The following is a 20,347-nucleotide window of genomic DNA, read 5'->3' as shown; positions in this document are numbered from 1 at the left end:
TCTGTGTAATTTTCTGTTTTTTTTTTTCTGATACTGTAAAATGCACTTGTACTTAAAGGTCACTTTGACAAGAAATTATTCATTTTAAATCACATGAGTAGAAAAGGTAAGATTCTAATTCAGACTGTAACTAATATGATGTATTAGACTATTTTGTTACAAGAAAAAGTAACATTACTGTAATGTGCTCCCTTTTAATGTATCCCATTGACTGTTTATGGTTATTCAAGTTTTTTTCAGCTTCCTTTTCCCAGACTGTATGGACTGGACACTGAACATTATGTTTTGAAACTTTAACAGTGTTTACAAACATACATTTATAAGTTAATGTCTTTGTATGAATTTCATCAGTCGGTTCTTGTAGTCGATGTGCTGGATCCAACTTACCCGACACTCATGATGGATGGAAACTCTTCGTGATTGCTGATACTTTCGGCGATTCGTCAAACCTAATGTCTTGTCATTTCACGGCTATAGCGCTGAATTAACCCTTTTTAACGCCTTTATTATAAATAATGTTCTTAATGGAATCTTCTCCAAGGCAACTGAGAAGAGATGTTTCAGCACACACTGAAACATTCACTTAAAAAGCGCCCCCACCTCCCGCCCAGTGAGAACTGTCTAAGGGAAGAAAACGTTAAAGCGTCTACTAAATGACTGCATCTGCTCTAGATGGACAGATGAGGCTGCATTTCAACTCATTACAGGTGTGTTCGAGCACAAAGGGTCAAAGAGGCACAGCATGGTTGATACTGTCCGCCTCATGTATACAGTTCAGTGCAGTATAAATTTACCCATAGTTCCTTTACATTAACAATAGTGGTGCAGTGTGTGGTAGTGTACTGTAACTTCTCCATAACACTCTGTCACATGGTATTAAGTGTGAAAAATTAATGGCTCAGAGGGCAGTTATGCATTAGCTTAAGGTCAAAAGCAGTCCGCTGTCTTCGCTCTGATTTCCCCAGAGTCACACACACACAACTAGTTTTGTGTGTATGGCGAACCGAACGATCAAAACACAGAGTTCAACACACATAAATTAAACTTCTGAAGTGCAAACTACAAAAGAAAGAGCTTAATAAGTGCACAGGAAGGTACAGTACGAAACTAAGGGCCTTCAAGCGATAGTAAGGCCAAACATCTCAACATATCAAACATACATTCGTCTCCTTTCCCCAAATGTTGGCAAACATCTGGTGTTCATTTTTTTAGTTTTGCACTGGAGCTACTAAGCTAATGTAGCTAACAAATAATGGAAGCGTATAGTCACCGATTAGCAAACTGCATGCGTACATCATCACACAGTTGCCTCAAACTGTGTTATTAAGTAATCTCAAATAGATTTGCTTATGTTGTTTTTAGCACTGTAAGTTATCCAAATGGACAAAAGTTTGTTGTTTCAAAGAAACTTCAGACTTTAAACATGCCTGGGATGATCAAGCACATTTGGGGGGTCGAATTATTACTGTAAGGTGTTCAACCCGAGGGGTGATTCTGGACAGGGCTGGAAGTCAAAAATAGCCAGACTCAAGTGAAGCCAGATGTAGAGAGAGAGAGAGAGAGAGAGAGAGAGAGAGAGAGAGAGATGGTGTCCGAGTCAGAGCACTTTCTTGGTGAGTACATCTTGTACTCTTCGCTGAGCAGCCTCTACCCTCTCGTCTAAGCTCTGTCCACTAGTCTTGAAGTAAAAACACAGACGTAAAAACATTGACTTGAAGTGTTCCTTTAGTAAATGTTTGGTGGTGAAATACAAAGACGTAGTCTCTGCTGTAATGTCTGTACACTGGCCAAACATGGTGGTCACTTCCAGTGCTGGGGCAGTGCATTGCTTAGTTCAGAGATGCTGGGAGGAGGGCGGTAGATGTTGCTCTTAGAAGTTTGATGGAGTATTGAATTATTGAACTTTTTTTGGCATATTTCTCCAATTTTCTACCCTCCAATTCCTCCCCAATCATGTGATACTACCAGCACTAAGAAGACGAAGCCTTCCCTCTAGTCATTTCAGGCCACTACATCTTTTTGAACTGCTGCAAATGCAATATTGGACAACTCAACACGCTTGAAGGAGAATGCTAACTGCCAGTTCTGTTACATCAGATAACAGACACTCGCACTGGCTAGCTGTTCAGTGATGGAAAAGAAGGGAGAGCTGTCCTACCCACCCAGAGAGAGAGAGAGGACAGCTATGTTGTCTTGGACTTGCAGCCATGGGTCAAGTTCACAATCTCATGATGACAGACAGTTGCATCATTTAGGAACCCCTTGAAATATTGAACATTAAATGATGCCCCACAGCCCTTGTATGATTTCCTGGTAAGAACCTCTTTCAGTAAAGCTGGCCTTAGCAGCATTCCTCTCCACCTCCTTCATCTGTTTTTTTTATTTATTTATTTTTCTTACAAATCTATCTGTAGCATGCGCCCGTCCCCTGGGCCCCGATGATGGCTGTGAGAGCCAGCAGGAAGGTGGGGCCCAAACTCCGAGTCCAGATGAAAGGAGAGGATGAAATCTGCTCTGCATCTCGGCCACCGGGATTGAACCTGATGCAAATTAAAGTGGCCTTTCACCGGGACTGGAGGCGGTACCCAGTAGGTGGAACTCGGGACTTGCGTGCCATCCCCCACTCCTTTGTGCATTTCATCCTCTCCCTACTGTCTTTGCGGAGTTTCGTCTGGGCTTGGAGTTCGGGCTCCACCTTCCTGCTGACTCTCGTGGCCACCATCAGGGCCCAGGGGATGGGTGCATGCCACACTATCCTTTTAGATATTCTTAACAATGCTTATTCTTAAGCATATTCTTAATTTAAATAAAATCTAATTTTTCAAAAATAATCCTTTTTAAGGTCATTTTAAGGTAATTTTGCTCTGTCTCTGAATATGCCTGTTATATAGTGTCACTCATGTTTCTGCTGCACTTCAGGATTAACTGTAATGTAACCGAGCTTCATGAGAGGTTCACCTAACTGAATTATCATTTTTAATAAAACAAGAAACACACGTTTGAGTGGTCGACCAACAAAAAGCAACTCTGTCTTTTCTTTTTTCTCGTCCTCTGTTCAGAGACCTACAGCACCACCAATGGGACATTCATGGCTCATATAGATTATTGATTGCATAAAAGTGTGTTAGAGATAGCGAAGGGGGGTGGCAGATGCTAGGTGTTTACCTGCGATGCACAGGCCGAATATGCTCAGCAGGACCAGGATGTAGAGGGAAACAATGGCATATTTGATAGCGGACAGCGAGTCCAAGTGGCCACAACAGTTATCCGTCTTTCTCCTGCGGTTTCCGGAACCCACTGCAGAAGAGAAGAGCAAAAGCTGTATGAAACACCTCAAACACTGTGTGGCATTGCTGTGATTGCTATAGGAGAACAACAGGTCTTACAAGACAATGACTTTCTTGATTTCTAGTCAAGATACATGCACAAAAGCTTTTACAGAAGGGTTTTACATGATGCACGACATGCCACGCACTGAGACAGAATGAAAGAGAGATGGATGTTCACTAGAAAAAAAATACAAATAAAAATAAAAATCCTTTGTTTGCATTAGTTTCAAACTATTGTAAACTGAAAGTGCAACAAAACTCCTAAAAGTCTCTGGTAAACTGGTATATATGCTTCAGTTGTCTAAGAGACAACAGTCTACTGACACTTTGCACTGGTGGGAGTGGCCAGATTAGCGGGTTCTACTAAGAACTTCCATGCAAATGGACACAGCCTGTTTCTGCCATTAAGACAAAAAGACACCTTTTATTTGTCTGACTTATTTTCTCTTACTTATTTTTGGCTTAAGCCAGAATAATGAGAAACTGAATAACCTTGTTGAGTAAATCACACATATTTTCCACTGGCTCCTGGCTTCATCTATTTGCATTTTGGGCAGGTCTTTTCCTTGTTTTATTTACTATCTCTGTGTTGTCTTTCCTCCTAGTCTATCTTCTCTGGGTGTACACTTATACTGTTTACTTTGGCTAACTGTAAGCATTGTTTTTGTTGGCTGTAAGACTGCACTATCATATTTTCTTTTGCTGAGTGTGGTTCTAAACTGACCAGGCACTACAGTGACCACTTTTAAACCCACTCTAGTAAGACAAGTTTGATCAACATAAGAAAAGTAAGCTACGGTCAACAAACTTTAGAGTGTTGAGTTGGTGATTATGACCACAGATTCCGCCAATTTCTCAAAATTTCGGCATAATTAAATGGTTAAAATGTAAACAAAGTCATTCAGAGTGGTCTGATGTGGATTCCTCAGGTCTAGAGAAACTTACTTCTTAGTTCTAGAATTTTTTCAACCAGACATCTGAAGAATTTAATGTCTCTAAAAGCTTCCTCAACGGACGTTACATTAAATGGTTATGAATATACTTGATGCCTGAGACATCATTTTGAGGAAAAATCTTAAATGTCCTTAAATGTATTTTTAACTCTGTTCATGGTGGAGATGAACATGTGGGGTGTTTTTTTTTTTACAGATTTACCACTATTTTACCATCCTCAACATTACATATATAAACCAAAACTCAGAAGACACATGCAGGTTCACTGGAAGTTTTGGACAGTAAATTAAATGGCTATATTTGTGTTGTAGACATCCTGGTTCCTATCACCACCACTGTAAAGACACCTGCGTTGGTAAGTTTCTCTATAATGAACCATTTCATATTAAAACACTCTGAATGAGTTTATTAACTTCTCAAAGACTGAATTATGTAGACATTTTGAAGAACATTTGTAACAAAACTGGCTCATTTTCATTGCATGCAGAACATTTCCATAACTCAATAAAGTTCAGGTAAAGAATGCTTTTTGGGCATTTTCACACTTGTCCCAAATACTTGAGTCCACATCCAGGACCATTTCTGAGTTTGGTTGGGGGAGGGGCTCATTATCGCTAGTTTGCTTTCACACACAAGAATTCCAGCCAAACGCGGATCGTTTGAACAATTCCATACATCAGTAGATTTGCTTCATTTCTTTGCTGCTTTTTATTATTCACCTTGGATGCAAACACTCAAACGTTGAGGAACAGTGCTTTTTGGACAGATGGCATTACACCATGTAGTAGCACCTGCAAACAAGGAGCCGGTCTCGTATTAGAAGGTTTTTAGCCATGCAGGCCAGCACGAAAGTGTGTTTTTCGCAATGCTCTCAGTACACAAAGCAGTAACATTAGAAAATGAACCAATCACACAACCCTACATATGGTGCCGGGAGCAAAAAGCTTCCACACGCACAGTGGACTGCACCAGTTTGCTGGAAGTGAACCCCAGACCACTGATCTCAGGAGGACCAGAGATCGATTCTCTGGACCGCTCCCGGGCTTGAAAACAGCTTTCACACTTGATCAAATGTACCAAATTTGCAGAGCAAGTGGTCCTGGGTCTGGAAAAAATCTCCGGTGTGAAAACAACCTCAGAGTGTATATTAAAGCAATAAGCCACGAGGTGTTCTTAGGCACAATGCAAAGTGGAGTCCCTAAAACTCCCTAAAAAGCCTCAAGTGGCTTATTGCTTTTATAAAGTGGCAGCCAACATAAAATAAGATACATAACTTTTCAGAAAATATTTTAAATTATTATTAGTAATAACAATTGACGTGAACAAGTATTCCACCAAGAAATCTAGTTCCTTTAGAGTATGGTAGAGTTGCTCAGCCAATCAGATTGTAGGACCAGAACTATCCGTTTTATAATTGAACTTCTTGCACTTAGTTCGAGTTCTCCAGAAGCAGTGAGCAGATGATCATGAGTGGAGATGAACTGAAGACTTTCTTTAGCTCTTGCATGCTGTGAGAGCTGATTTGCTGGACCTTCACCATGACGCGGAAAAACACAGCTGTTTCTACACATCGACCCAAAGGAGTTTCTGGAACATTCTGGCTGCCCTGAGCTCCACTAATGCAGATCGTCATGCTTTTCAACATCAGAACCATGACTTTGTTTGGCGAATCGATCAAAATTATCACTAAAACTGAAGCCCGAGGCCTTCAGCTAATTAGCGCAAATCCTTAAGGAAGTTATTTACACAGCAATTCCAGGAACACGTGTGTGGAGTTTGTCCTTGAGGGGACAGCGCTCAGTGATCTCCTGAAATGCGTGTCAGCATCATGTTGGGCGGCTGTTTATGTAACCTGTGCGACGCCAGCGTTTCAGCATGACACATTTGGCTCTGGCTAGCCTCCAGCTCACATTACAGACTGTAGCTTCAAAAGACTTCGGAGGTAAACACACTTATTAAAGCTAAAGTCATCGCCGCCTGGTAATGATTCCCACTAGCATGGCGTCATATCAGCCGCTCTCAACTTTCCGAGCGCTTACGCTTTCCTGTCAGATTAGGTGTCTTGTTGTGAAATTTCCACGTCTTTGACTTTCATTAGAATCAACCAATACAAGCCGTCACCTTCACGCATATCCAAGTGAAGCACGGTGGCCTTTCCTTTATGAACGCCTTTTAAAATAAAAAAAACCTCAGAACAGAAATAACAGCTGTGTGTGGCTGGAGCTTCAGGGCAAAGTCCTAAGTGTGCGAATCCAAGGACATCGAGAACTACGAGGACCATAAGTGGGACATTATGCTGGTGCCTGAACTCAGAGAGAGGTTTTAGAGGCTGAGTCATAGAGGAGGAAGAGAGAGATTTTATTTCTAATGCTGTTTATTCCCATATTATGAGAGCATGAGAGAAAGAGAGAGCATGAGAGAGGGGAAGGAAAGAAAGAGAGAGAGGAAGAAAAAGTGTAGAAGACAGAGCGGAGAAGGAGGAAGAAAAGGAGACAGTGAGAAAGAGAAAGAGAGGCAGAGGGAGAGAGGGAGAATGACAGAAAGAGAAAGAGAAGGAGAGAGAAAAGAAAGAGAAGAAAAAGAAGAGAGAGAAAGCGAGAGAAGGAAAAAGAGAGATAGAGAAGACAGAAAGAAAGAGAGAGAGAGAGTGGTGCAGTAAAAGAGCAGGGAATGACAAAGAGAGAGAGATAAGGAGAGACAGCAAAAGAAAGTTAGAGAGAGAGAGAAAGAAAAGAAGACAGAGAGAGAGAGAGAGAGAAGGAGCGAGAGAGGGAGAATGACAAGGAGAAAGAAAGAAAGAGAGAGAGTAAGAAAAAGAGGAGGAAAAGAGAAAAGAAAGAGAAGGAGAGAGAACAAGAAAATGTGGAGAGAGAGAGAGAAGGAGGAAGAAAAGGAGAGAGTGAGAAAGAGAAACAGAGCAAGAGAGGTAGAATGACAGAAAGAGAGAGAGAAGGAAAGGGAGAGAGAGAGAAAGAAAAGAAGAGAGAGAGAGACAGAGAGAAGGAGCGAGAGAGGGAGAATGACAAGGAGAAAGAAAGAAAGAGAGAGAGTAAGAAAAAGAGGAGGAAAAGAGAAAAGAAAGAGAAAGAGAGAGAACAAGAAAATGTGGAGAGAGAGAGAGAAGGAGGAAGAAAAGGAGAGAGTGAGAAAGAGAAACAGAGCAAGAGAGGTAGAATGACAGAAAGAGAAACAGAGCAAGAGAGGTAGAATGAGAGAAACAGAGAGAGGGAAAGAGAGAGAAGGAAAAAGAGAGAGAAGACAGAGAGAGAAAGAGATGCAGCAAAAGAGATGGGAATGACAAAAGGAGAGAGAGAGAGCAAACAAGAGAGAGAGAGAGAGAGAGAGAGAGAGAGAAGGAAAAGAAGACAGAGAGAGAGAAGGAACGAGAGAGGGAGAATGACAAGGCAAGAGAAAGGAAGAGAGAGAGTAAGAAGAGAAGAAAAAGAGAAAGAGAGAGAGAGCAAGAAAAAGAGGAGAGAATGAGAGAGAGTGCGAGAAAGAATTAGAGAGAGGAAGAGAGAGAGTAGTTTTGTAGTTCTGTGTCTAACTGATTTTCAGCCCCTGCCAAAGCCGTAAATCATAAAGCTAGTGCAGTGTAAGCTAAGCTAAAATTAGCTGATCATGTTTAGAATGTTCATAATATTCGGATCCAGAGGTCAGTTGACTCTCTTTACAATTTCAGCTCAGCTGCACATAAAAGCACAAACAGGTCCTGTGTCATGATCTCTGAGGAGATCTGGGAGTTTGAGTTTTTATTTGTAGTCCAAACTCATTATGTGTGTTATACTCTCTCTTTGCCTCGTCGTCTAGTCTGAGCGCCTTCACGACAAAAAGACAAGGAATTCGGTGACAAACTGACATCAAGTTTGTGATGCTCTAAGATTTTAAGTTGTGTAGTGGATGCCCAGCCTAAAGCACCAAGGTGAAAACATCCAAAATCTGGAGCTGTTTTTCTTTCAACTTTGTCAGTGAGATTGTTTTTATTGATGGGATCATGAACTCAGAAGTGTGCAAAGGCATTTTGGATCCAAGCCAGCAAAAGTCTCCAAAGAAACTGCTCAAAACGATAACGATCTAAAACATACCAGCTGCCTCTTGAAAGAATACTTTCCCAAAATGAAAATTAGTCATGGAATGGTCTGTTTAAAATAAATGCCACTTGGTTTGACATTGTTTTCCAACACAATGAACGTAATACATTTTTAATTATGGCACAAATGTCCAAACACATTGGGGCCACTGTATTTGTATATCATTTCAAATCCGCCAATCAGGCCTGCAGAAATTCTTTCCTCATTCCTCATTCTTAAACTACCACAGCTCCACTCACACTTGTCAAAACTCTCACTGCCTCCCACTGCTGTGCTGAGCTTCAGATAGGCACATAAAACAGAAATAAAAAAAAAAATGTCTGGTCAGCTCACATAGCTCTCTATGATGCGTCCAGCTGCCCTTCTGTCAACACTCCACACTCGCAGTGACGGGCCTGTTTTATTAACCAGCATGCTCAGTGACCCCTGGAACTCCTGCAGCTCTGAGAGCAGGTGTCGTATGAACACTGTTAGTCTAAATGATCGAGCATGTATCTTTGTAAAGGGTGGTCACTTCCTGACCAAGGACACCCTGCTGGGAGTTTACACAGAGAGGAGAGGAATAATGTTCTACATCCTTAAGCAAGAGCAGAAATGCTCTCAAAGGAACCTTCCATGACTGTACACCTTGAAGTGTGTCTTGAGGTTCATTCAAACAAGCTGAGAAATTCTGTCAAAACAGTAAATGTTGAGGTGAAAGTGTTTCATTACCGTCTTCACAGAGATTGAGTTTGGATAGGTTCCTCCCGTCATAGCCCTCCTCATAGAACGAGCCATTGTCTCGCTCCTCGTAAGTGCTCAGGTACATCGCCTTGTTCTCCATTCAGGACCTGAACCAGACAGAAACATTCAGGACATGAAGTGGGACAGAAAAATACCTCAGAATTCAGACCTGTCATTCAGGACCTGGAGCACAGAAATGTTCAGGTACAGCATTCAAGACATGAAGCAAGACATATGCATTCAGAACTGTCAATCAGGACCTGGAGCAGGATATAAACATTCGGAACGGTCAATCAGGACCTAAACAGGACAGAAACATTCAGGACATGAAGCAGGACATAAATATTCAGAACTGTCATTCAGGACATGAAGCAGGACATAAACATTCAGACATGTCATTCAGGACATGAAGCAGGACATAAACATTCAGAACCATAATTCAGGACATGAAGCAGGACATAAACATTCAGACATGTCATTCAGGACATGAAGCAGGACATAAACATTCAGAACCATAATTCAGGACATGAAGCAGGACATAAACATTCAGAACTGTCATTAAAGACATGAAGCAAGACATAAACATTCAGAACTGTCATTAAAGACATGAAGAAGGACATAAACATTCAGAACTGTCAATAAAGACTTGAAGCAAGACATAAACATTCAGAACTGTCATTCAGAACATTTAGCAGGACATAAACATTCAGAACTGTCATTAAAGACATGAAGAAGGACATAAACATTCAGAACTGTCATTAAAGACATGAAGAAGGACATAAACATTCAGAACTGTCAATAAAGACTTGAAGCAAGACATAAACATTCAGAACTGTCATTCAGAACATTTAGCAGGACATAAACATTCAGAACTGTCATTCAGAACATTTAGCAGGACATTAACATTCAGAACTGTCATTCAGAACATTTAGCAGGACATAGACATTCAGAACTGTCATTCAGAACATGAAGCAGGTCATAAACATTCAGAACTGTCGTTCAGAACATGAAGCAGGACATTAACATTCAGACATGTCATTCAGGACATGAAATAGGACATAAACATTCAGAATCGTCATTCCGGACCTGAAGCAGGACAGACACCTTTAGAATTGTCATTCAGGACATGAAGCAGGACATAGATATTCAGAACTGTCATTCAGGACATGAAGCAGGATATAAACATTCAGAACTGTCATTCAGGACATGTAATGAGACATAAATATTCAGAATCGTCACTGAAGACATAAAGTAGGACATAACCATTCAGAACTGTCATTCGGGACAGAAACGGGATATAAACATTCGATACTGTCATTCAGGACATGAAGCAGGACAGAAACTTTCAGACCCGCATCATACTTAAAGTCTTTAAACATCCTACTCAGGTGCAACAATTTACCAGGCAACGTGTAAAGTGTTCAATGTTGACTTGCAGAACTGGGGTCCATGAGGGGCCAATCTTGTAAAAAGTCTTGTTTTTTAAGAGTACAACAACCATGTAAGCTGTGTTTTCAGTAAATACAAAGAGTTAAACCATTTTGTCCAAGTTAGAGTTATTAAACTTTAAAAAGACACTTGAGAACTGACACACAGAACAGTCTGCCTTTAGCCCTCTGGCGTCAGAAACACATTAAGATGCTTGTATTCGACTCAACTCTCGTCCAAATCTTTGGCTAAAGTGACATGGCCATGTTGAAAATGTTCACCGCTGCCAGACTAGCCACATGACATCCGTTGAGTTGGTAGCATAATGACAATCAGACTCATGAATGTTTGGCACTGAGTGCTGTTACAGTACCAGTAAACACTTTGCGAGGCAATGCCATACTCAAACAAGCAAGCGAGGTTGAGATTTTCATGATTCATTGCCTCGTGTCGGGGTGTTTTGGATGGAGTGATTGGACATGAATCATGTCCACTGGCTTTAAAAACCCAAAACAACATGATGTACGACAACGCAGAACACTCAAACCTGGCTTAAAAGTTCCAATAAATTGTTTTGGCTCTCATAGAGTGATCCAGAGATTTTTGTAGGAGGCTGTAAGTGGCTTTCGCTCCGAGAGACTTGAATGTTTGGTCTAGGGGTTTGTACTGAACAGACCAAAGCTGCACGTTTGCAGGGCACATAGTGTATTTGGGCATATACTCTGTTTTGTTTCCTTTGTGGGGATCATACGTCTTCAGAAAGATAGGAAACCATGAACACTTCCTTGAAAGGACTTTATGTTGGTCCTTATTAGGCCTGGGCCCTGTCATGGTTAACCGAGTTACCATGCACTGGTAAAAACTAGTTTGTTGTTTAATTTGTTATTAATTTATTTCATGAAAGCATAACAAGACACTAGTACTCCCTCACAGGTATATGATTTTAAGGTTCAAACTTGTTGGGCAATGTGATATCCTGTACTAACACCACATGTATTTTACCTAACATAGATGAGATTGTTCAAGAAACACGGCTGTTGAGCTGCACTGGTTGAACGCGCTTGGTGCTGCAGGCAGACATCCTTGTGCAAAAAGCTGCCTATAGCACAGAATTGATGAAAATGCACCGAATTCACATTCATCATAAGTGATGTAAACCTATGTTTGGGAAAGCTAACAACTGTGGGAAACAATTGTGGTCAGCATAAATAATCACAATCAGCCCAAATAAGTCTTACAGGACTTTTGGTGCTGGATTTACTGCAAGCAAGGCTGTGCCCCCTCTAAAACCCCAAATTCCTCTAATCTGTACTCTTTTAAAGCCTGGAATAGCCAATAGCACAAGCAAAACAAAGTAGTTGGCGAAACACTATTGTAAGCTAACAGAACCCTTTTTCTTTGCAAGAGGTTTATTAATACTTTTCAGCTTTTCAGCCATTTTAACTTATGTTACATCGATGGGCTAACACAAGGCTTGATGTCTGTTGGAGAATGTTTACAAGTGCACTGTCACCCTCTACTGAGCTCTGCCTTCACAAGGCACTGGATTGGTTTATAAATTTCAAATGCAGTTCACTCGCACCATAATAAGTCTATGTTCCCACCAACATGGCACCTAGATTTGTTTTTCAACAGTAGCCTCCAGACCATTCTTGTTAAGAGATCATAACAAGACTACTCAACCTGACAGCAATCAGGCAATTGTTATAACTATGACAGGTCTGAATATTATTCGTTTTTTTTTTTAATTAATTGTTTAAATCTGTACTTCTGTTCTGAATTCTTTCTTGGTCACTGAATTAGGATCAGGGTTTTGTGCATATATTGGTTTTTAGTTCTAGTAAAAACTCTCATAAAGATAGTAAACACAAGTGTGGACGGATGGAGCACGACTATCAAATTAACCCTAAATGGACCTAAGATCACCCATAAAGTCAGCACAAATACACATACAGTATACTGAGCCTAATGAGTAGCCTGTGTGTCCCACAGAATGTGGCTCAGTCATGACCGCACAATGCAGGAATGCTGCTACTGTACTACTCCCCAGCAGTACTGCCATCTAGTGCCATATATCAGAGAAAAACAGGGAAAAATAAAGAGAGAGAGGGAGGCAGAGCGAGAGAGGCTAAGCAGAGCAGCTGTCAGTGAGCTGAAGCTCCCCACATTCCAGCACTCCAATAAAGAGTGTCCTGTTCCCCCTCAGAGCCACTGGCCTACAGGCTGATCACACTATGTTCATCACTCTCCTGCTGTCAACATGCAGGGCCGTGAGAGGCCTGCTCCAAAAACCTGCTACTACACACAGTTTTTATTGAGCAAATCCACCATTGATGGTGATGCGAGCAATTTCTGAGAACGTTTGGTCCAGTTTGTACCATCAGACCAGCTGGTTCTTCTGAATAGTCACTTGGGAAGGAAAAGCAGGAGCTGTGGATTTTTCTTCCAGCTCCTGTACACGGCACCATTAAATTCACAACAAAGCACAAAGTCACATGAACTGTGCAAAGTGTGACACACTCTGATTCAAGCCTATGCCAAAACACAATGGAAAGTCTTTCTAACCTCCACAGTAGGGATGGGCAATAGGGCAAACATGTAATATCACCAGAACTCCAGGAGTTCCAGGACTAAAAACCAAGCTGTAACATTGTTCCAGCTCAGTCCTCAAAAACCTTGGTAACTGTTTTTATAGGAATACTGTGTATAGTTGTTTTACTCTGTTCTGAAGTCAGTGCATGAAGCAACATGTCTGTTGAACGCATCTCAAGTTCAGCTTACAGCTCATTAAGTCAATGAAAAGTGATGGTGCTACAGAAGGGTCCACCCACCTATCCTTCATGGTAATGACCGCTGATACGCCTTGTGTTTTAAACATGAAGGCAGCCAAGAAACTCCACAATCTGTAATAAAAGTGCTGTTTTCTAATTTTCTTTAAACCTCAGTGACATTTGTTTGGAAGTTTAATCTGCTCAGTGTGGTTAACATTAGTTGATGCTTCATGTGTTTCAGTTTAAAATGTCCACTACAATTTAGCGTGATAGTTAATGCAACTCAAAAACAAGGTAGAGTAATAACTGATAAAGAGGTTTGAGGAAGTTTCAGTTGCAAATAAACTGTTTATATCAAAGCATTAATGTTTATATATCACTGCTGTCTGAGGAAAATGTCTGTTGCTCTTTACATTGTATGTAAATTTCATGAAGAATGGACCAAAAGAAATGTCCCAAAATGAAATTCTGGCTCCTTTGACTTACATTAAAAGTAAGGTAGGTTCTTTCCTTTTCCTGTAAAGTTACCATTTTGGAGATTCAAGGTTTTCTTCCAACAACAGCGATACAAAGTTTGTAATGACACCAAGGCTGGACAGAGATTGAGATTTATTTGCACTGATTGGTTAAAAGTTTGTTGGCAACATGCAGAATTTAAGTGTTTTGTTCTTTCAGTTAAGGTCATAGACCCCTGATGTAAGGCAAAGCTTCTAAGAAAGCAGTAAAGCTGTCAGCTCTTGACATGTCCTGTTACTTTTAATGCATTTTAAGCATTTATTGGTCGATTATAAAAATCGATGAATGGAAAAGCCATTTTTAAGTTGTATTTCAATGTAAAAATGCACCAGAAACAAGCATTTTTTATGGGGAAAAACATGGCCATTTCCAACCTGAGAATTTCACAATACTTGAAGACATTTTCACAATACACATTATGCAAGTTAATATTTCATTTTTCAGAGGTTTTATCAGTTACAACAGTGTAATGAAACATGCAATAACATATCATGAGACAGCTTTTTGTTCATTTTGAAACCTAAGGACCTTCATTAGACACTTAATACTCCTTATCGTAACACTCTTACCTGTAAATCTTTCCCTTTTTGTGTTTTCAGTGATAATGAATACAGGGGTTGCTCTTAAAAGAGCTGCCTGACAATAAATGTATTACAATCAATGACATTCAGCCACCTGTTTTTCATTGCAGACACAAGGGTGTCAAACTCACCCACTAAAAGGGCTGTGTTAAAAAATCTCACCAAATCTGTGGGCCAGCTGTGTTCTTATTTTTACTTAACATTTTGCCATGAACCCAACTGGCCATAGTTTATTCAAAATATGTCAACACTACAACAGCAATAAATAGGCACTGAATACTTGAAAGATTCTAAAATACAAATTGTTATGTATAAAACAATAGGCTACAGTAGCTGCAGATAACTGTTAAACTTCTTTAAACATCCCCAATGTACAGTAGCGTTTTTAAAACTGGCCAATTACTTGAACTAGAACTAGAACTTTTTTCTTTTTTTTTGGTGCTGTCCCATAGATTTTTGTTGGGGAGGGGGTGGGAGCACACATTAAGTTGCAGTGCATGCTGGGAACTGTAGTGCAGCTCATGGTGAAATTAGCTAATATTAATAGAAAATGAAAATAATTTTGTGGGCTGAACAGGATTGTGCCCTGATTAGGCCTGAGGGCCTTGTATTTGACACATGGGCTCTAAGCCCATTACAGTCATGAAATTATAACTGATGATTAACTTCCATATAAATAAATGGTGGACACAACTGCAATAATTTTTATGTAGATATCTGCCAGTGCTGATACATAAAATAAGAGACTGAAGTTGGGACTGCATCTACCTAGATTAACATTATGGAGAAATGTAATGTAATGCAAATGAGAATTATAAATGCAGTAAAATGAAGACATTTTAGCATAGTTACCCAGCGTTACTTAAACTCTGTGCTCTTCCAGAGTACAATAAAATGTCATCAACTAAACATCTGTCTGATAATTTTCTTCAAGCAAGATTCTGCTGAATCTGGCTTGATTCTGTTATTATTGTGAATCCCTAGTTGGGGGCTATATTGCCTCCAGAAGGTTCGATTTGACATAGCACTTCTAGACACAGATAGACTGACCGGCCTGGCTTTTTACATCACCGCCCTGCTTGTAAGCATTTGATAAAAAAGTGTTTTATAAATCTTGTGAGCACACCTCATTTTCCTGTAAGCACTTGGAGGGAGCAGTGATGTCTCTGTGGAGACAGAGCCTCTCTTGGCCAAATGGGAAAACAGTGCAGTGATTACTCTCCAGCTTGAGTGGCCCTTAATAAAAGTGCTGCACCGTCCTTCAAAAAGAAGATGTGCGGGGCGGGGGACTGTTTATTGAAGTCATTAAAAAACGCTTCATCACTGGCTTTTTCATTAAGTGTTGTGAGTGTCCGGTGACATTTAGGTGGCCGGTGCCTCACACACATACATACACGGGGTGCTAGGAAACAGGGGCTACAGTGAAACACAGGGTCTTGTGAACAACAAGACCCTGAGAAAACACAAAAGTTGATAACGTTGCGCTCAACCTCTAAGATAAGCACTCTGTCTCCCAGATGAAGTGCATTTTAAGGAGCATCCGTGGGTCTTTCTAGAGGCAAAAGTGTGCAGAGTGGGTGTTACCAGGGTGAGGAGGTAAAGAAAACACTAGAGTTGTCCTCTCTTGCTGAAACAAGGTCATGCCAAGACTAAAAATGTTCCAAGAGTCTTCAAAGACAGGACACCCTTAGCAGCAGCAATAACCATGATGGTCTGGGGTGGTGACGCCCAATCCTGGTCCTGGAGTACACTTGATTAGCATATTTTCCTATTCCAAAAAACCTGCATTAGGCTGTATCAGGTTTGTGTAAATCTGCCCTTAGGTTTGCTTGTAAAGTCTTTACTGTGTCCTTAGTTAGCACTAGTTAGTTTCAGACAATGGGCCTTACTCGCCAATATCTCCCTAAGTTTTTTTCTTAAATTAGTTCTTGACAAAGGTCCTAAGAAAAAGTCTACATCAGATTCATGGTGTGTTCTTAAATCACAGAATTGTTTACACCTTTGTGCTCTTAAATGTGTGCAGATTCTGTTCTTACCTAAGAACAAATCCCAAATTAGAAAGCATTGGTGAATGTCAGAAGCTTCATAAAGATTGTGTGAGTTTTACGAAGAAATTTCTTCTCAAAAATGGTTGTTGAATGAGGCCCAATGTTTTTATTAAGTTCAGATGCGCTACCAGTTCATAAGAAAAGTCTTCATTATCTCATTTAGTCTCACTGAACTGGAGCTATGGATGTAAACTAGGGTCTCACTGAACTGGAGCTATGGATGCTAGCTAAGCTCTCACTGAACTGGAGCTATGGAGGTGATAGGAACCAGACATCTGAAGAGTTTCATGTAAAAGCTCCCTCGCAGAAAGTTATTACATGAAATGGAATATGCTGCCTGATGCCTGAGACATTGTTTTTTGTCAGTTTTCAAATCAGATTTTGGCCAATAAAAAAACATTTTTTTTTAATTAATGAGAGATAAATACAGGGTGTTGTAAGGCAAAAATGTCCCCCCGAGATTTACCACTACTTTACCATCATCAATACTGCATACTAAACTCAAAAGACAGGTGCACGTTCACTGGTCATTTTGGATAGTAAATAAAATACATTTGCATTGTAAATAACATGACCCCTGGTTCCTATCACCACCAACGTAAAGAAATAAGAGCTGGTACGTTTCCCTACGATGCACAATTTCACATCAAACCACCCTGAATGAGTTTTGAAAAATCGGTGGAAATCTCATTTGATTCCAATACAACTAAACCACAGAACTGAGAACGCGCTCTAATATACGAGCAGTCTGTTCTATTTGGCCATGTAAAGTTCCATTAATGACATCATTGCTCAGTGCGCTCCGATTCTCCCGGTTCTGGAGCGGCAACAAAGAGCGCTCCGTCTCTGCTCTGGAGCAGTCAACACAAAACTTCCCTAATCGACTTCTTTAGTCATCTGGAAGGAGAACCACTGGGTTACTGGGTCTGCTGCCTGCAGCAAAAACACGGGGTTGCACTTCCTGTGCATGCGTGCTTGTTTGTTTGTTTGCGCAAGGCAAGCAGTGGCCTCTGTCTTCCTGTGTGCGATTGCGTAGCTGTATCAGTGCATGTATGTGCGTGTGTTCTCGCGTCTTTCTGTAAGCAAAAAAGCAAGCCAGCGCATTAACCCACGGACACACTTCCGCGGCCTGTCTTTCCACCCTGCAGGTCACTCTCTCTCACGCATGACCGGCATTGCACAATCCCGGCATGTGATGGACAGACAAGACTGAACACAGAGCGCTATCAAGCTTAAGTGAAAAGAGCAAACCAAGCTGCAATGCTGACCAAATAAAAAAACACACCCAATGTTTAAAGCGGTGGTCCCCAAATTTTTTGGATTTTGTGGTCGGCCGAGGGCCAAAAAGACAGAATAATATACAAATAAAGGTTTCAAATTGAGTGTATTTATAACACACACTATATTATGCAATCAAAACAAGAATTAAGGATACAGTTAAGAAATAGTATATAAATTCCGTTCTCTCATTGGGTGAGGGGTTTGGGTCGGGGCACCTTTCTCGTGGGCCAAATCAATGCATTTCTTTAATATGTTGCAAGGCACATCACAATCGTTTGATGTAGCAATATAACTGCAATTTGATCATTTGGGCCATATTGAGCTCTGTTGTCCAGTCATACATTATACAGAACATTCTGTATCAGTGGTCACCAACCGTGGTCCTGAAGATTCACCTTCTTGCAGATTCCGGTCCGAACTCCAATCTGCCACACCTGCTCTATCTCATTAACTTGTTTAGAAGTGTGTGATTGGCTAGATCAGATGCATTAGTGTGAGGAAAGGGGGGAACAGCATGTTAGAAGCAGGTTGGAACTAAACTCTGCGGGAAAGTAGATCTCTAGGAGGGGGGGCTGGTGACCACTGTTCCCTTGTGGTACAAGGGTTTCCCAACCTTTTTAACAGTGTGGATGCACCACAGCCCACAATGGTTTCGACAGACCACTTGTGGGGTGGGGATTGGGGGTAAATTTTGTTCTTCTTCTTGTCTGCTTTTCATCTATGTTTACAGTAAAAAAGTTTGTTAATGTTGTCAATTTCTTTGTTTTTGACTTCTTCACTTAGACTGGCCATGGGCTGAAAGTGGCTAATAACATCCTACATGCATGCAAACACAAGGCTGAACCTTTCCTTTAAAACACATCAGGTTTTTATGTGATATAACCAAAGACTGTCTGGAACTATTAAGACTGGACTGAATGTTTCATCTCATCAGTACACACACACAGAAACTCATCTGAAATTGCTCCCATAGTAACAGTAAACAAAGCTTGTGATTCGTTAGGCAGCTTATTTGCATATTCCACACTTCCCCGACATCGGTATAACAATGCTCAACTTCGCGATAACCGTTAACGAGCGATACACCGTGCAGCCCTGCGGGACTCTATCAGCGAGAGATGCGGTTCACTGCTGGGGCTGCGCAGGTGAACGGCGAACTAAACAGCGAAAACAAGAGCAAAGCTGCCACTGAAACGTTTCAAAACATGACAGAGGGTCTCTCACGAGTACACAGTCACCCACCTTGAGGAGTTTCCAGTTGAGAAGATGCTCAAACTGTCCAAAACATCACTCTGCTCTGCTCTCCTGTAGTCCGCTCAGTGACACACAGGCAAGCTGCTCCGCAACTTCTCATTCAGCTTCTTCTCGTCAGAGAGAGAGAGAGAGAGGGAGAGAGAGAGAGAGAGAGAGAGAGCGAGATCAAAGTCTCCTGTTGTTTGGTCTTCTCTGATGCCTGGCCAGTCGAAAAGTCCGCCTCCAAAACTCCAGTGCCCGCATCATCCGCTCGTTTGAGGCTGTACTGGGTAAACACGACGGACTGTCCTCACCTCCTCACATGACCACTTCATTCACCTCCCCACATCCTCACCTCCCACCGGATCAGCTCACAGGTCCACTTCTCTCAGGCGGAGGAGCTCAAACCCACAGCTGGAAGTTTAGAAAGTTTGGGCTTTTGTTTGGAAGCGTTTGTTGCCCTCTAGTGGAAATAAGGCGTCACTGCAGAGCAGAGGAAAATCAGAATAACTATATTTCGCCAAGTTACACATACAAAGAGTTTGTCTTGGCGAGTCACACATACTGGACAAGCACACAGACTGTTACTAAGCATATAGTATAATTAATAAAAAAGAGCTATTATGAATATCTGGGCCATTCTCCATTTGGAGGGGAAACCACGTCACAAAGGTTGCAGGGCTTAAAAAGATGCTTAAAATATTAGCTCCAAAAGTCACTATGTATATTTACACAGCTGATCTAAGATTAAATAATTAATTAATAATTAATATTTTTTTCCTTATGATTATGATTTCTCAGATTTTTCTTTCTTTATTGTTTCATAGTCGCTCTGTATCTGTAAAACAGCTCGTCACATAACCAATTTTCAACATTTGAGAAGCCATTTTTAATATAAAACAATATTTGTAAGAGGTTTAACTTGTGTCATGTTTACTGTTTATATCATTAACATTGTACTACATTTAAACATTTTGTATTTTATTTAAAAAACATATTTGTCACAGAGATTTTGGTGACTGGTGTTATAAGGACTCTTAAATTACATTTTAACACATTATTTTCAACAGTATTAAACTGCTTCCTTGAGTCAAAGCTCATCAGAGAGGAAGCATCTCAAGGCATGAGAAGTCAAGCCCATACTTGCTTATTATATTTCATGAATTTATTTATAATTTTGTTTATCAGGCAGGATATAACTTCTAAGTGTCACCGGTGTTGTTTGCTTTAATGGCTGGGTAATTAAAATAATGTCAAAATAATGTCAAATGTTACTTTTAATACTGATTTTAAATAGTTGCACAAGCTCACCTGACGACCAGTCAGTCAGCCAATTTACAAAATCCTCAGTTTTAACCAGAATGTCACTGGAGTCACTGTCACGACACCGTC

The 20,347-nt window shown here is 40.7% G+C and overlaps 1 protein-coding gene across 1 annotated transcript in view; it reads right to left on the bottom strand.

The window, feature by feature from the left end:
* scara5 (scavenger receptor class A, member 5 (putative)) overlaps positions 1-19,344 on the bottom strand; it is a 102,006-nt gene extending 82,662 nt beyond the window's left edge. The window contains exons 1-3 of the mRNA XM_036581336.1: positions 18,965-19,344; positions 9,086-9,204; positions 3,166-3,297 (exon numbers count right to left, since the gene is read on the bottom strand). Coding sequence (XP_036437229.1) covers positions 3,166-3,297; positions 9,086-9,197 — 244 coding nt within the window. The 5' untranslated portion in view covers positions 9,198-9,204; positions 18,965-19,344. The remainder of the gene's footprint in view (positions 1-3,165; positions 3,298-9,085; positions 9,205-18,964) is intronic.
* Between the last annotated feature and the right edge of the window lie 1,003 nt (positions 19,345-20,347).

Source organism: Colossoma macropomum, unplaced genomic scaffold, assembly GCF_904425465.1.
Source record: "Colossoma macropomum unplaced genomic scaffold, Colossoma_macropomum, whole genome shotgun sequence".
NCBI lineage: Eukaryota > Metazoa > Chordata > Actinopteri > Characiformes > Serrasalmidae > Colossoma > Colossoma macropomum.
The sequence above is the reverse complement of the archived record's forward strand: the minus strand, read 5'-3'. Positions and strand labels throughout refer to the sequence as shown.